This window comes from Microcaecilia unicolor, chromosome 4 (assembly GCF_901765095.1).
Source record: "Microcaecilia unicolor chromosome 4, aMicUni1.1, whole genome shotgun sequence".
Lineage (NCBI taxonomy): Eukaryota > Metazoa > Chordata > Amphibia > Gymnophiona > Siphonopidae > Microcaecilia > Microcaecilia unicolor.
Window position 1 is genome coordinate 153,561,726 of NC_044034.1, and position 17,623 is coordinate 153,579,348.

General features: G+C 43.3%; 1 protein-coding gene across 1 annotated transcript in view; it reads right to left on the reverse strand.

Moving 5' to 3' along the window:
- ABTB2 (ankyrin repeat and BTB domain containing 2) overlaps positions 1-17,623 on the reverse strand; it is a 197,272-nt gene that overhangs the window by 62,453 nt on the left and 117,196 nt on the right. The window contains exons 2-3 of the mRNA XM_030200768.1: positions 16,791-16,937; positions 5,313-5,523 (exon numbers count right to left, since the gene is read on the reverse strand). Of these exons, the coding sequence (XP_030056628.1) occupies positions 5,313-5,523; positions 16,791-16,937 (358 nt within the window). The remainder of the gene's footprint in view (positions 1-5,312; positions 5,524-16,790; positions 16,938-17,623) is intronic.

Genomic DNA, 17,623 nt, shown 5'->3' on the forward strand with positions numbered 1-17,623 from the left:
CATTTCTGTTAAAAACCTGTTTACTGACTCTTGTCCAAGAACAGTCTGCAAGTAGGAAACTAGGACTAAATTACTATATTTTTGTTCATATCTTCCATGCAGCATGCCCAGAGTATTTTAATTATGATCTGTAATTTGCAGCCAGTGTAAAAGACAAATGAAAAGACATCTTAGCTCCATATGCTTCCTTCATACCCAAATAAAAGCTTTTCTATGAGTAAAGAGTTACTTTGATTTGTGGACTGCTGGTAATGTTAATGGTTGCTTTGAGACTGCTGCACATTGCACTAAGCATGTGGTTATTACATTTACACATGTGTTACACCTGTACTTTATGCCCGTAAATGTAAAGAATACTGAAGTATGCCCACGTGTGTACACATGGTTTTGATGATGCATTTCTTGTGTTTGTTTTATGTTTACAATTATGATTGCTTTTTGTGACCTGCTCAGAATTATAGATGATGCAGTTTAAAAGTACATAGGTGAGGCTCCAATTTATGCACACAACTATGGCTGGTGTACTGTTAGTGTGAACACTTACCACCACCCCCCGATATTCAGCGCTATTTAATAGCATTTTAGTGCCTAACTGGCAACATTCAGCAGGAGATAACTGGTTATCTCCCGTTGAATATCTGCAGTTAGCGACTAGCCACTAACCACCTATATATATATTTTTTTGTTACATTTGTACGCTGCACTTTCCCACTCATGGCAGGTTCAATGCGGCTTACATGGGGCAATGGAGGGTTAAGTGACTTGCCCAGAGTCACAAGGAGCTGCCTGTGCCTGAAGTGGGAATCAAACTCAGTTCCTCAGGACCAAAGTCCACCACCCTAACCACTAGGCCACTCCTCCATATGACATAGTCATATGTCATGCAATATGAGTATGTCATATTGCATGACATACAGTTAGGCGTGGATATTCAACGTCAAACTGGCTATGCTTAACAGTTGAAATAGGCCATATAAATAGCAGACCTGTCTTTAACCACTAAGAAGTTAACCAGTTAGTGCTGAATATCGGTCTAACTGGTTAACTTTTTAGTGGTTAAAGATAGGCCTGCTATTTATGCTATTTGTTTATCTGATCTTAACTTCCAGATGCTTTTCCCGTGCAAGGCCATTCTATGATGGGAAGTTGTCCATTGCTGGTCCACAGCTCTTATACCTCAAGAGAAGGATGTCAAGGCTTGCTTGTTCACTGCTTACTATCTCAGTAAGAAGGCAGCACACCACTGAGTGGTGGAGTGGCCTAGTGGTTAGAGCACCAGTCTTGCAATCCAGAGATGGCCAGTTCAAATCCCACTGCTGCTCCTTGTGATCTTGGGCAAGTCACTTAACCCTCCAATGCCTCAGGTACAAACTTAGATTGTGAGCCCTCCTGGGACAGAGAAATATCCAGTGTACCTGAATGTAACTCACCTTGAGCTACCACTGAAAAAGGTGTGAGCAAAATCTAAATAATAAATAGAGGACAATTGAATAGACTTGCACCCCTTTTATGGACTGGTATCAACATGGGTTGGTTAAGGCCGTTTGATTGGCGACTTTCTGTATTTTGCATTACGATTAGTTGTAATTCTCTTTTACCTTTGACATATTCCATAAGGGAGACTTAGCAATTCATTGTATAGTAGGTTCTTTTGTGCATATTTGGTTTATTTTCATGGCATAAAGTAGCTCAATGGCTATTGATAGTTCTACAGAATTTGTTGGACATTATTTTCTGTAAAGCATTTAAGAAGTTGTAAACCCTTAAAATTCTCAATAAACACTAACCCCCATTTACTAAGCTGTGTTAGTGGCTGCCATGCTCCAATGTCGACAGAGCCCATTCACTTTGAATAGGCTGTGTTGGCACTGCTGCATGGCAGCTGCTAGTGCAGCTTAGTAAACAGGGGGATAAATTGAAAAAAAAACATTGCCTGACACTTCTGAATATCAGGCCCCTAAATGTTAAGTTAGGGTTCCACTAGAGTTTTATAAAAGGACCTGGGCATCTGGGTTCCATTATAAGACAGGCTTCAACCACGGGCACTCAGGGTGCCTAAATGGAGCCCCCCCCCCTAGTTATAAAACTGCCTCCATAGCTCATATACTACATGTTGCTCTAATGTCCAGTCCATACTAAACTAATCCATGTGTTTCCTGCTGGAAGGAGCTATTGTCCCTAGATTTTGTTGAACCCGTAGGTCTTTGAATTTCCAGTTAAATTATTCATGTTAAACATGACATTACTTTGATGTCCTTATTCATAAGAACTCTTCTGTGGGAAATTATCTCTATTCAATATGGTCTTTAATCTTCTAAAGTCAAACCAGAGTGTAATCAGAGAGAAATCTAGTGAACTGCAGTGGCGTTCTGTGCTTGGCTGACACCCGGGGCGGATCACCGCTGCGCGCACCCCCCCCGGGTGCAGTGCAACACAGCGTCTCCCCACCGGTGTGGAACGGCACCCCCCCTGGTGTGGACCCCCGGCGCAGCGCCTCTCACTCCCCCCCCCCGACAGTCTCCATCTGCCTACCAGCTGAGCTCCGTGCACCGGCCGGCACTGCGAATCTGCAGCGCTGCTGACTGTAAAAGAAGAAAACCATCTCGTTGTTGGCCCTTCACTCACTGAGTCCCGCCCTCTGATGTAACTTCCTATTTCCTCGAGGGCGGGACACAGTGAGTGAAGGGCCAACGACGAGACGGTTTTCTTCTTTTACAGTCAGCAGCGCTGCAGATTCGAGGTGCCGGGTGCACGGAGCTCAGCTGATAGGCAGGTGGGGACTGTCGGATGGGGGGAGTGAAAGGCGCTACGCCGGGGGGGGGGGTCCATGCCAGGGGGGGTGCCGTGCCACGCCGGGGGGGGGGGGGGGTGAATGGAGCACCTCCCCCCGTTGACACCCGGGGCGGACCGCCCCGCCATTGCTACGCCACTGGTGAACTGAGAACAATGTCTTAAGTTCACTGGTATTATTTTATTTATAATTTTTTTTCATAAAATTGTTTCTCCAAAGCACCAAGCTTGGGACGGGGAAGAAGTCAGGATGTAAGGTAAGAGAGCAAGATATGACATGTATGCAGGAAGTCCCGGCTGAAGGGATGTTCTATTCCATATGGAAAGAACTCAAGAGGACAATTGTCAAATGATTTTACCGAATAAACTAATCAGTTCATATTGATTTGGTGCAGGAAATGCAATAGATCTTGATTTCAAAACAGTAGCAGTAGAGTGAGATAAGGCGACATCTTTTAAAAATGTGGTTCAAGGCAATGGAGGAACATTTGGAATTGTGGATTAGAAGGATATCGAGCTTGGTACATTCTGAGAGGTTTGTGGACTTGTGGGAACCTTACGCCCAATCATTATCTGTAAGGGCTTGTAGCACTTGATTCTGCAACCTGCTTCCAAGTCCTTGAAAGACAGTCCCACATAGGAGGGTAACGGGGAGATTGGGTGGTAGGGGTAGGGGGTGTGGGACCTTTAGAAGCTGGGGAAAGTTTTATAAGGTGTGATGAAATTAATCTACTCCTGCTCTAGCTGAAATCATTCTCCTGCACCTTGTCTGACTTCATGTGAAATTTTTCCCTTAAGTTAGTCACCATTATTCCATCTGTTACTGTCTTATCTGTCTATATGTTCCAATCCTACTTATACCCTAGGCAGCGTATTAAGATATTTTAATGTGTATTGTGTTGACATTGTAAGTAGCATACTGTGCCATTATGTGTACTGTTATCTGAATATGTTTACTGCTGTAATTGTCTATTGCCTATGTCTGGTTTATTCTTGCTGTACATGACCCTGTTGAATTTCTTTAAGGCAGAAATAAATAAATCCTAATAAATAAATAAATAAATATTCAGCGTTCTGGCTTTTGAGTCTTGCTTTATGATTATCTAAGGTTTAATCTGAAAATGCGATAAACAGATTTGAACTAAAAATAAAGTCCAGTACATCAATGGTAATGACACATATTTGCTCCTTCTGAAAAAGAGTTATTAAATTGGTTATAATCTCTGAATGTTAGAAAGTTAACTTTGCTTCCTCTACTCTATAGAAATGAGTAATCTCTTCCAAATTCCACAGAGGAACTTAACCTCCGCAAGATGAGTTCAGAGTGCGGTAACGGTTTTTTTTATGGATAATTAAATTGGCAGTTCTGCACTATTATGACGTTTCCCCTCTTTAATTTAGATGTACATTTCACTGTTAGCCACTTTTGCTATTATGTACATCAGTGATGCTACTGTGCTGATCCACTCAGGATCCCCTGCAGGAGACACAAAGGTGATTGCAAGACATGATGACAGCTCAGACAACTGGGAAGTGGACTCTGAGAGAAAAGGGGGCATGATATGATCGTAAAAAAAGAAAAATATACATTAAAGCAAAAAAACCCAAACCAAACCAAAATGAAAGAAACATCAAGAACAATAACAAAAAGAAGACAGAAGCCCTTGTAAAAAGACCAAAAGTAGATGCAAGAGAAAGAGGATTACTCTTTTTAGTTATTGTGGTAATTTCATGGATAGGGTCATTCCTTAGACTTTTGTGGTCATGAAAACTTACAGCTGAACATTCTCAGTATTTTAAGCAAACTGTACCACACTAGTCAGCCTCTTAATTTCCTCCCTAATGCAATAGGCTAAAATCATGGTAATTTGCCATCTTAGATATAACAACTACCTCATTAACATTATTGAACATTACAAAAATCTCACTCATTAGTTATTCTGAAGAATGACCCCCCCCCCCCCCCGATATTCAATATTATTTAACTGGCCTGGAAGGGTTTAAGCTCCTAACTGTGGGTATTCAGTAGGAGATAACAGGTTATCTCCTACTGAATATCCCAGTTAGCAGTTAGCTGCTAACCAGTTATATTGAGCGACATAGCCAGTTAGGTATGGATATTCAGCACCTAACCGGCTATGTTGAGAGGTCAAAATAAGCCGCTTTAATAGCAGGCCTATCTTTGACCACTAAAAGTTAATCGGCTAGCTCTGAATATCGGCATAGGCAGTTAACTTTTTAGCGGCCAAAATAAACCTGGATATTCAATGCTGGTGGCCAGATACAGCCCGGCATTGAATACCAAGGTTTAATACCAACTGAATATTGGGCCTTGAGAGACCAGGCCTTCCTCTGATCAACAGTTCACAGATAGCTCTTTCCAGTGCCTTGGAAAGCTTTGTAAGATACACTGAAACAGCTGCTTTCCTGGAATTGCTGGTATCTGAAGCCATCCCAAGCCAGAGAACTGTGTGAGAGGAGACCCTGCCGCTGCTCTGCATGGCAAAGTGAAATCCACCTACCTTTCATTATTCAGGGCCATTCTCGGTGGATCCAGGTTTGGGTTCTCCATGGACTCCATTTGCGGACAGCGCAGGAAGTAGTAGAGCGTGTGCAGGGCATCAGGGGACCACGTGATTGGCTGCTGCTGCCTGGTCTGTCGGATGGGGCTCATTCCAGGGCGTAACGTGTTTAAACATTGCATGTGGTGCATTGCTCGTGACACCAAATCACCTATAGAGGGGAAAGAAGAGAAAGAAAGGTGATTTTTATTCATGACATCACAAAAAATATTTCTTCATTTAGGAGGCAACACTTGTAAAGAAAATGCTATTTTCATTTTCTTTTTATGAAACTAACCATTAAAATAACTTTTTTTATCAATTAAACCCCATCTTCTCATACAGTGCGGCCATAGCAGATGTATTTTCTGTCTGGAGTGACACCCACCTCCCTCTTCTAATCTCACTTCAGGGCTTTGAACAGTCACCTTTCTCCTGTCAGGCATCCTCATCACCCCTGCATGAAGCAGTGCATTGGTTACTAGCTCTTGTTCACGAAGGCCCAGTATTCAAAAAAAGATGAGCTCCTATATTTGTGCCCTATTCTCAGCCAAATTTAGGAGTATAACTTTTCAGCTGAAAATTCCTCTTAATTTAGGAGTTTAAAATTATACTGACTGTATGTAAGTTTCCTTTTTGTACTATGTATTTACTCAACCATGAAATACCTAGAGGGTAAACTGAAGGTGTGTTAGACCCCAGATGGAGGTGTTGGCATTGCATACTGTTACCATACAGCAGTGATTTCCAAACCTGGTTTTGGAGGCAACCCAACCATCAGGTTTTCAGGATATCCACAATGAATATTCAGAGGCAGATTGTGTCAGACAAATCTGATTGATTTCTTCGACTGGGTGACTAAACAGCTGGACGTGGGAGGGGCACTAGATGTGGTATACTTAGATTTCAGCAAAGCCTTTGACTCGGTTCTGCACAGGCACCTGATAAATAAATTGAGTGCCCTTGGTGTGGAACCTAGAGTAATTGATTGGGTTAAAAATTAGTTGAATGGAAGGAAATAGAGGTTAGTGGTAAATGGAGCTTGCTTTGAAGAAAGGGATGTTATCAATGGAGTACCGCTGGGATCGGTTCTTGAGCCGGCTCTTTTTAATGTCTTGGTGAGCAATATTTATTTATTTATTTATTTATAGCATTTATATCCCACAATTTCTCCACCCATGGGCAGGCTCAATGTGGCTTACAACAGTTTACAAAAACATACAACAATTCAGCAAACAAACAATCAATTTCATAGGAGTGAAAGAGAGAAAGGGTAATAGCAAAGGAGGGAAAAGGAGAAAGAGTAGTGGTGATCAAAATGCCGCTATGACAGTTACAGTTCAGAAGTAAGAGATGCCAGGTGGGTTTGGAGCGTAAGCATTTCCAAATAAAAAGGTCTTGAGGTGATTGCAGAAGGGCTGTCTGGTAAGCTTTGTCTCTTTGCATATGAGATCGTCATAAAAGAGGTGGGTCTCCGGAAGAAGCCAAAGCGAAATGGGTCCCCGTTGGGACCTCTACCTAGGAGTTGACAGCATTTCACACAAAAAAATCACTTGACGATCATTTGAAGCTGTTTATGAGCAGGGCTTCTTAAAGCTAAGTAAAAACTTTCTTACATACAGTTGTTGAATGAAAGTTATTGTGAATTAAAGCATACATATATAAAAAAAATGTTTCTATTCAACAACGGTGCACAGGAGGTTTTTTTAGACCAGTGATGACTTGTTTGACCAACCACACGCACAGGAAACAATAAGTTCCAAGAGTGTGGTTTAAGGTCTGAATGAAGTCTTTTCCTCCTAATTTTTAATTATCAAAACGTTGAGAAAAATAAGAGATTTTATTTTAAATCCTTAAATCAAGATACCATACAGTGTTTATACAGGCACTCTACTGCTTGGATCCAAAGAATTATTGGCTGTTACCACAGCCATACAGCCTTTGGTCTGGCCTCAGGAGATTAGATTAGAGACAATCTGGACTGCACTAGAAGCTCTTCATAGAGTCTGTACTGCTTTCATGTCTCTTTCTTTGGGACATTTGTCTTTTTTAAAAGAATTTGAAACGTGAATGGGAGTCCAGACTATTAAGGTGGCTGAATTGGAACTCTTTATCTCCCAGATTAAAGACACCCAATCACAGATTATTAATATACTGCAAATTATAAAATTTTGAGAATATGCTAGAAATCCAAATCTGAGATTATTATATTTTACATATCCAAGTGTTTCCTCACTTCATGATCTTTTCCACAGATTTTTAAAGGAAGTTTTGAATTATCCAGTGTAAACTCGGTCTCTTTGTTTGCCCTGTAACAAGAAGTGTCTACCAGGACAGGGCTCCAAAGTCACCTTCAGGTTTGAGGGAATAAACTGATGCTGCAGGATCAATGGAATATGGAAGAGGTGAACTTTGAGCTCCCATGCCAGAGCTTCTCTTGAATTACTGTGCAGTGTTCTTGTAACCATGAGATCACCGTTCTTCCCCCTAACCCTGGAGGTACCTACTCTACTTATGTCTAATATGGCCCAGCCGGAGCCAACAAAGCATACGTAGACTATAAATGTGTGGTTTCAGTCTTCCAACTGAGAACTAGGCAGAGGAGAGAGAGAGAGAGAGAGAGAGAGAGAGAGAGGAGTAGATAGAATGTGTCTGTCAGAAGAAAAGCTGTGAAAACACATATAAATATCGTTTGCAAAATGTCCTGGTTCCAAGAGGTTGCTTTTGTGCCTAGTCTTAGATTTTTTTAACTGGGGAAAATGGGTCTAGCTCTTTTGAGGCACTCAGGTGTCAGGTACTGCTGTTGGCATGCGACTGTAACCAGGGTTTTTTTTGAGGGGTACTTGGGGGTACTGAGTACCGGTACCTTTTCCATTGTTTGCTAAAATTGACCCATGGACCCCAAGTTTTAATGGAAGAGCTTAGGCTCTACACAACAATTCTGCCTTGTGGTAGATTCTGTGAATGGTTGTAGAGGGCCTGGCTATTGTGGGGTGGGTCCTCAGTGATCACCCCACCCCTGAAGGGTGGCCTAGCATTGGAGTACTGGCACCTTTTTTGCTAGAAAAAACGCACTGACTGTAACATAGTAGAAGAGATTAGACTGCAGTGTCCACTTTCTGTCTAAACAGCATGGTTTTAAATAAATGCTTTTGCTAGCAAAGTGGTAGCAGTTGGGTTTGTCCAGGGAACCTCAATTGAGAGCACTTTCATAAACAGCACGTAACTGCAGGCCCTTGTTTTAACCACTGATTGATCCCAGGTTTCCAGCTTTGGATTTCATTGTTGCTTTGCAGCTTTCTCTCCCATCCCTCTTGCTCACAGGAAATGGATCCTGCCATTGTGTTTGCTTGTACAGTGGGGACTGTGACAATGTGAGGAAAGGATAAGAATTTAAATAGCCCTCAACACCTGCTGGGCTGTCCATGGGAACGGTCATCAGAACATATCCTCATGTAAGACTCCGGGTTTCACTACATCTCCTAATCAAGCCTGGCCAATGATATGATCAGGAACGTTTGGTTAATGCTTTTCTGCTTTTTTCTATCCAAAAATTACAGAGATGGTGTGTGTTACTGAGTTCAGTTGAAGAACTAGCCCAACCCACTCCAGTTGCTAGAAGATTGACAATGCTGTTTATTAACCTGTGCCCTATAGCATGTAGAACCTTTTAGTACTATAATCCACCAGGCGCATAGCCAGCCCTTAGGTTTTGGGGGGAGCCTGAGCCAAAGTGTGTGTGTGTGTGGGGGGGGGGGGGGGCATACAAAATTTGCCCCGCATCTTCTTTGCTCTCCACCCCTGCCACAACCCCACGTACCTGGGCTGGTAGGGGTCCCCAAGCCCCACCAGCAGAGGCCCTCCTCCAGCCAACATTCGAAAGCGCCAAACCCCTTTGAGAAAAACTGCATTGGCTCCCAATCAAAGAACGTATTGCTTTCAAAATCTGCACCCTGGTCCACAAAATTATCTATGGCGAAGCCCCAGGATATATGACTGACCTCATAGACCTGCCAACCAGAAACACAATCAAATCATCACGAACAAACTTAAATCTTCACAACCCTAGCTGCAAAGGACTCAAATACAAATCAATTTATGCATCCAGCTTCTCCTATATAAGCACGCAACTGTGGAATGCACCACCGAAAGCCGTGAAGACAACGTACAACCACCTTAACTTCCGGAAATCACTAAATACCAACCTGTTTGAAAAGGCATACCCTACTGACCCAACTTAAATGCGTGAACCCTGAAACAGAACAAAACCAAAGTTCGTAATGAACACTATATAACTCTTCTCTACGATTCCCTAATGTGTCTGTAACACATGAATTTCATTCGACCATAACATCACTTTGTATTTGTTTCATCACCGGAGGTTTCTAACGCCTCACGGTACTATGTAAGCCAGATTGAGCCTGCAAAAAGGTGGGAAAATGTGGGGTACAAATGTAACAAATAAAAAAATAAAAAATATTTGTTTTTCTAAGCTACCACGCTCCCTGCCCTGCTTCTTTCCCCCACCGAGTGCATGATTGGTTTTAGTGAAATTGAGTATGCATGAGGGAAGCCCACCCACTGTGCATGCTCAGTTTTCATGCATGGGGGGGGGGAGCCTTCCTCGTGCATGCTCAATTTCACTAAAACCAAGCATGTACACGAGGGAGGGAGGCAGGGCAGGCATTGCAGTAGCTCAGTAAAACAAACACTGGCTGGAGGAGGGCTTCTGTTAGAGAGGCTTGGGGGCCCCCGCCAGCCAAACCAGTAGATAATGCATCAATTTGGGGGGGGGGAGGATGAACCCAAATTGGGGGGCCCAGGCCCCCCATGGCTATACCACACTGCTATCCACACTGAAAACAACAGCACTAACTCCAGAATGCAACGGTTTAAAACAGGGGTTCTCAACACAGTCCTCAAGACACACTTAGCCAGTCAGGTTTTCAGGATACCCATAATGAATATGCAAGCACTACCTCCATTGTATGCAGATCTGTCTCATACATATTTATTGTGGATATCCTGAAAACGTGCTGGAGGGTGTGGTAACAGCGGTTAGTGTATCTGGGTTTAAAAAAGGTTTGGACAAGTTCCTGGAGGAAAAGTCCAAAATCTGTTATTGAGATGGACATGGGGGAAGCCACTGCTTGCCTTTGGGCTGGTAGCATGGAATATTGATACTAATTTGGCCACTGTTGGAAGCAGGATACTAGGCTAGATGGACCACTGGTCTGACCCAGTATGGCTGTTCTTATGCTCTAATGCCTGGTTAGGTGTGTTCCAAGGATTGGGTTGAGAACCAGTAGTTTAAAAACAGAGGCATAGCTTAGAACACCCTCAGCCAGTCTGTTTTTCAGGATATCCACAATGAATGTGCATGCGAAAGATTTATGTGCACTGCCTCCACTGTATGCAAATCTTTCTCATACATATTCATTTTGGATACTCTGAAAAATAACTGTCTTGGTGGGCTGAGAAACTTTACTTTTAGCGGATGAGGGGAGGTGATGCACTCCCAAATGCTCCAGGTACTGATTCTGGATGGGCCCCATTCCTGACAATATGACCTCTCCCTATTTTAGGGGAATAGTTATCAAGCTGTGTTATGGCTATAATATGTGTGATTTGTCCCTTAACCTGTGTTACAGGGCACTAATGCAAGTTATAATAAAGTAACAAACAGTATTTAAAGTTACTGTAGTAATGAGATGCAAAGCACACAAATACATGCAAAATACCTCATTACTATGTAAATTCTATAATGCAAGCAGCGTTATAGCTGGAAAAATTACCCCAGTAGAAAGCTGGGGTTATTTGAAGGTCCTGGGAGCACTGGGCCACAAAGCTGTTGCCCGATGCCCCGAAGAACTTTTAAAAGGGTCAGCACACAATCAAAAGAGTTGCTCCCCTTTCTCTTCCTCCCCACTCCCGTCAATGCCTACACCAGAGCCAGATCCCTCCCCCCTTGCTGAAACCCCTCTCAAAAACAGAGCCAGCTGCTTTTGAAGTTGATCACAAACAGTGTCATAGTTGTATGGCAGGAGTGGGTAACCTGCAATCCTGAGGCAGCTTTTGCTAATTAGTGAGGTCCTGGGTTAATGAAAGCAGTGGTTCCCAAACCTGGCCCTGGAGGCACTCCAACCAGTCAAGTTTTCAGAATATCCACAAAGAATATTCATGAGATAGATTTGCATGCCACTGCATGCAAATCTATCTCATGAATATTTATTGTGGGTATCCTGAAAACCTGACAGGCTGGGGTGCCTCCAGGACCAAGTTTGGGAACCACTGAATTAAAGTGTGATAAAAGTCTGCTTTTTTTTACTGCCCCTTAATAACTTCTCCCCTAAGGTGGTAAGCGATGCCTATGTATGAAGGTTAATCTTAGTGGACTTTCTTGCCTTGTTTCCAATGAGCTGCAGCCACATTCCAATCTAGTTGTGAACAAAGAACATGTTAAAATCCCTACAAGCTCAATAACTTCACTAACTGGCCAGGGTTGCAGGGCAACAAACAGGTATTTTGCTCAAAGAATGCCCTAGAACTGAAGCTTGAACTTGTTCATACTGCTAGTGACTAGTACTGCATGAAATCCCCAGAATTATAAAAGAGCTAAACTTATTTTCTCACTCGGCAAAACTACCATCTGCAGCTGTGTATACCAGCATGCTCTTCACTGTCCAGGCTGGTCACGTTCTGTGCACCTTGGTTTACCACAATGGTTCCCACCCGGTTCTCAGGCCTCACCCAACATGAGATCTATATATACATAATTATAAATATATCTCATGCATACTTCATTGTGGAAACCCTGAAAACCAGATCTGTTGGGCGAGGTTCCAGGACCAGGTTGGGAACTACTGGTTTACCAGATGGGCTCTGGCCATCAATGACTGAGCCAGCCCTGATTTTAAATTTTTATCCCACTGCAAAAATAAGCAGAGGGCTACGGCCAATAATGACTTTTGTCACTGCCACAGAATGTGAATACTCTTTTTGAATAAGGCTCATTGTTTGGGATTTCTTAAAGAAATCAGAACAGTGCATTGCTACAGCTTAGTCTGTCTTTAAGAACTGGTAATTGTACTTCCGATTTCGGAAAGAAAAGCTCTTGACAAAGCTCCCGGCACTATCGCTTGCTGGCTCACTCTCATCGCCATTTCTGGAAATGAAAGGAAGTCAGCTGAAATCTCCTGCAGGAGCAGTACAGCAGCCTCATTGAGTCCTGAGCCCTGCAGGAATGGAAAGTGTTTCGAATGTCTGTGTCAAGTCTCTAGTTGCTCTTTATCCAAAATCCCAAATACTTTACACTTGGCAAACCAGAACCAAATGAGCCTTACAGCCCCGCTAGCTCAGAGGCTCATGTGATTAGAGGGCCACATTTAGAATTCAAATTATTTTCAAGAGCCAGGCTTCAGCCTCTTCTTTGGCACTCACAGATCACTAGGAGTCAATAGGTGCCTGTTTCGAGGGATTCCTTCGCCCTGGGCTCGATTACAAACACTCTCATTATGTTCCAGGACAAAGAAAGATATATTAAATGAAGCGAATGAAGGCAAATTACAAAATGAATGCTGAAATCTCAAAGCGCTTTGCCAGTCTGTATAGAAATTTTAGACTCAGACCAGTGCGCATTGTTTCTCTGGGGTAGTCCCCAATATTTGTAATGGGCACCATAGTGATTTGAAATTAGTTTTTTTTAATTATATTAAACTAGTAAAAAAGGTCCGTTTCTGACACAAATGAAACGGGCGCTAGCAAGGTTTTCCTCGGAGTGTGTATGTTTGGGAGAGTGTATGTGAGAGTGACTGTGTGAGAGACAGAGTGAAAGTGTGAGTGTGTGTGTGTGTGAGAGAGAGTGAGTCTGGGTGTGAGTGTGTTTGTGAGAGTGTGTGTTTGTGTGAGAATGAGAGTGTGTGCAAGTGTGTATGTGAGACACAGTGTGAGAGAGAGTGTGTGTGTGTGTGCGAGAGAGAGAGAGTGTGTGTGAGACACAGATTCTGTGTGAGAGTGAGTGTATGAGACCAAGCGAGTGTGTGAGTGACTGTGTGGCACATAGAGAGTGAATGTGATACAGTGTGAGACAGAGTGTGTGAGTCAGAAAGACATTGTATATGAGAGAGAGTGTGAGCCCTGCCCTCCCAATCCATGGCCATCTGTCCCCTGCCCCCTCCATTCATCCTTTTCCAGCAATTCCCCTCTCTCCCTTCCATGTCCCCCTCCTCGCATCTATGCTCCTCTCTCTCCCATGTTCCAGCCTGGCCCGGCCTCTTCCCCCCCCTTCGCATCCATGCCCCCCCTTCGCATCCATGCTGTCGTTTCTCCCCTTCCCTCCCGCTCCCATTGTTCAACTTTACTGCCCACCCTCTTCTCTCCCCCCAACATCTCTTTTTGTTTTTTTTTTTCTTTTTAAATTTACCTCCATGGCGGTTCCGGCAGCGCAGCGTCAGGGAAGGAGGCGGCGCTCCCGACGTCTAGCCTTCCCTTTGCTGTGTTCCGCCTTCTTCTGACGTCATCCTTGACGTCAGAAGAAGGCGGAACACAGCGAAGGGAAGGCTAGAGACGTCAGGAGCACCGCCTGCTTCCCTGACGCTCCGCCCTCGACGTCCACCCTCTGGTGGCTTTTTTTTTTTTTTAGTGATGTGGTTGCTTCATCTTGTTCCCTAGAGGTGTGATGTGTGTGTGTTGGATTTGCCAAGTAATTTTGTATTTCTGCACTGTACCAGGCTGGGGCATGTCAATTTAATTCTGATAGTTCAGTTGTGCAAGAAATTAACTCAGAAGGCAAAAAGGGAGGGGGGGGGGGGGGAGAGATTCCCAGATGGTCACATATAGGGGGGAGAGAGCAGAAAGGCTGTGTTTTTTGTAATATACAAAACATTAATAAGTACTTTCATATAATAAAGTGTAAACTGCTTTGGTTTGTACCATAGAAGGCAGTATATCAAAACACGACTCTTTCCCACCTAAATTGTGCAGCAAATGGGGTAATGTCAGACCTGGTTTAGTCTCCAGAAAGTGCTGGGCTGACCTCTGGACATAATGTTACGGCTATTTTGTAGTGGGTTGAATTTGTGATTAACTTTGATCAGACTGAGAAATGCTGGATGAAAGGAGGGAGAAAGAGGAAAAATGCTGGAAGGAGGGGGCAGAATGAGGGAAGACGCTGGTAGGGAGGGAAAGAGGAAAGACACTGGAAGGATGGGGTGAGAGAGGACAGGCTGAATGGAAAAGGGTCGAGATAGAGGGAGACAATGGACGGAAGGATTGGGAGAGGGGTGGAAGGATGGAGAGAAAAAGAGGGATGACACTGGATGGAAGGGTAGGAGAGAAAGAGGGACGGTGCTGGACTTGGATGGAGGGAAGGGAAGTATATGCACATGGATGGAGGGGAGTGAGGAGAAATGCTAGATATGGATGGAGGGAAAACTGCTGAATTTAACAGCTGGATCGGGACACTGAAGGATAGGGACAGGGCTACAGATGTTAGACAGTACGCATAAGGACACAGGAGGATGGTGGACATGGTGAGAGAAAAAATATCAAATGGAAAGAAGACACTGCATAAAACAGAAGACACTGGGACCAAAGCAAATAGAAAAACCAAATGATCAGACAACAAAGGTAGAAAAAGGTATTTTATTCAGAATTTATTAACTGGAATATGTCAGCTTTTGGAAATGTGCATCTGTGATATTTTGCATGTAAGTTTCAGTTTTTCTACTATTGCTGCATGCTGAGTCTGACTTCTTGAAGTAACTTTCCAGTTCAGTATTTTGCCTTCATATCTGTTGTGTCATGTGTTTTTCATGTGTGATCAAGGTGCAGTATTCTGCTAGCGTGTAGTATTTTCAGCCCTTTTTGGTGTTGTTTTTTTTGTTGTTGTTTCACTAGGTTGTGTACCTGTGTAATTACAGTGCTGCCTTTCCACGCATAAGGTTGTAGCTCTTCCTGTCCTTGGAATTAGTGCTGTTATGGTTTGGTGAGGTTATGAGTGTGTTTTTGCACAAGTTTGTGTATAGTGTTTTGCAGTTGAGCAATTGCGGTTAGTATATGCTTTGAGCAACCACTTTATTCTTTGACATCCATGCGCCTTGGAGCCTCGCTCGCGGATGCGGAGCACATTACCAGGCAGGTCTGGGGGGAGGGGCGCCAGAGACCCTAGGCATGGCCCTGAGTGCTGTGACAATCTGTAAGAATTTTCAGTGGCACTATCTGGACAGTGCGGGGACAGTCTATAAGAATTTTCAGAGGCACTTTCCGGACAGTGCTGTGACAATCTGTAAGAATTTTCAGTGGCACTATCTGGACAGTGCTGGCACAGTCTGTAAGAATTTTCAGAGGCACTTTCCGGACAGTGCTGTGACAATCTGTAATTTTCAGTGGCACTTTCCGGACAGTGCTGGGACAGTCTATAAGAATTTTCAGTGGCACTATCCGAACAGTGCTGGGACAATCTGTAAGAATTTTCAGAGGCACTTTCCGGACAGTGCTTTGACAATCTGTAAGAATTTTCAGAGGCACTATCCGGACAGTGCTGGGACAGTCTGTAAGAATTTTCAGTGGCACTTTCCGGACAGTGCTGGGACAGTCTGTAAGAATTTTCAGTGGCACTTTCCGGACAGTGCTGTGACAATCTGTAAGAATTTTCAGTGGCACTATCCGGACAGTGCTGGGACAGTCTGTAAGATTTTTCAGTGACACTATCCAGACAGTGCTGGGACAGTCTGTAAAAATTTTTCAGTGGCACTGTGATAGGTGAGCAGCATTCTTTTGACTGGGTATGGGAACCTGCTCCTGATGAAGCTCAAATGAGTGAAAAGGACAGCTCCATAGAGCCTTTGAAAAGATAAGTTTCCGGTTTTATTTTTGACCTGTATTAATGGTTTTGCCATTACATTGGTATTTGTAACCTATATAATTTCCTAAAGTTAATATTGTATTTTGCACAGATTTCCTAAAATAAAACTTGAAAAAAATAATCATTTTGATTAAATTGATAGTGGTATAGAGGAGGTTTTGTGGCCGATGACTGGAAAGCTGTAAGATATGTTAAGCCACTGATTGTCAGGGTTTATACCTCTACTGAGGTCTTTTTTCTCCATGACTACAGGTAGATTATATATATATATTGTGATATTTAAGTACAAGTATTTTGTTTGATTTAGTTGTTCCTCATTTGGTTTGAGATTGGATTTTCCAGTCGTTTATGTGGAGACATTTTCATCATCCTGTTGTGTGATAAATACTATCCAGATAGTGCCATTGAAACTCAAGGCTAAATCAGCAGCAGTGCAATGACATTACAGATGCCCCTGCATGCTGCCCAGATATGATACGGCTGCTAACAGCAGATCTCAGAATACTCTTTCCCGGCTGTTCGCCACACTCCTGTACTAACCCATCCTCTGCCCGTCACCAGGCCTGAAGACTCACTGAGCTCGGAGATGCTGCCCACACAGGTCGCCAGCAGTGATTGCTCCAGAGTGCGCAGCTCCAGCTGCGCATAGGCATCTGCTCGGTCATTCTTACTTAGGGACCCGTCGTTGTAAGGGCTGAAGTAGGCAGGGAGAGAGAGAACCCCTGAAAAACAGAAGAAAGTAGATTCTCACATAAAGGTTGGCTGTGAGACCGTAGGACATTATTTGAAATATTTGATGGAGTGTCACAGTGCTCCTACATGCCCTTTTCTCCTTATGAAGACGCTGTAGTCATATGTTAGGATACAGATGAAATACAGTCTTTAATGGGTGCTTTATGTCATACAATAGTGAAAAGTGCCTCTGTAAAATCTATTCTTGTGCATCAGGGGGTTTCTCAATAATAGCACTTAAGTGAATTGATCTTCACTGTTTTTCAGTTTTATAACTGTTGCTTATTATGAAATCTATCCTACTGACCCCCTTGGCACGATGGGATCAATATTGAAAAGCACTTATGCAGTTGGCGGTGGTGCTGGATGCTTAAGTGCTTTCTCTGGAAAACATTTGGGCCATTTTAGCAGATAATTTTGGATGTGCAAATTGTTATATGACCAAAGTTATTCCTCTGGATGGGGGTTTAGATTTGGGGCATTCCAGAGGCAGCTCCACTTAGATATATCCCCCCTCATTCTATAACAGGTCAAATAAATGTAAGTGTCTTTTGAGCATATACATTTATAGAATACAGCCATCCCTGCGGTATGTGTGCACTTTTTAGCTTGTAAATTGCAGTAGCACGCCTAAGCACCATGTTAAAATTACGTGCTAAAATAGCATGGGGTGTAA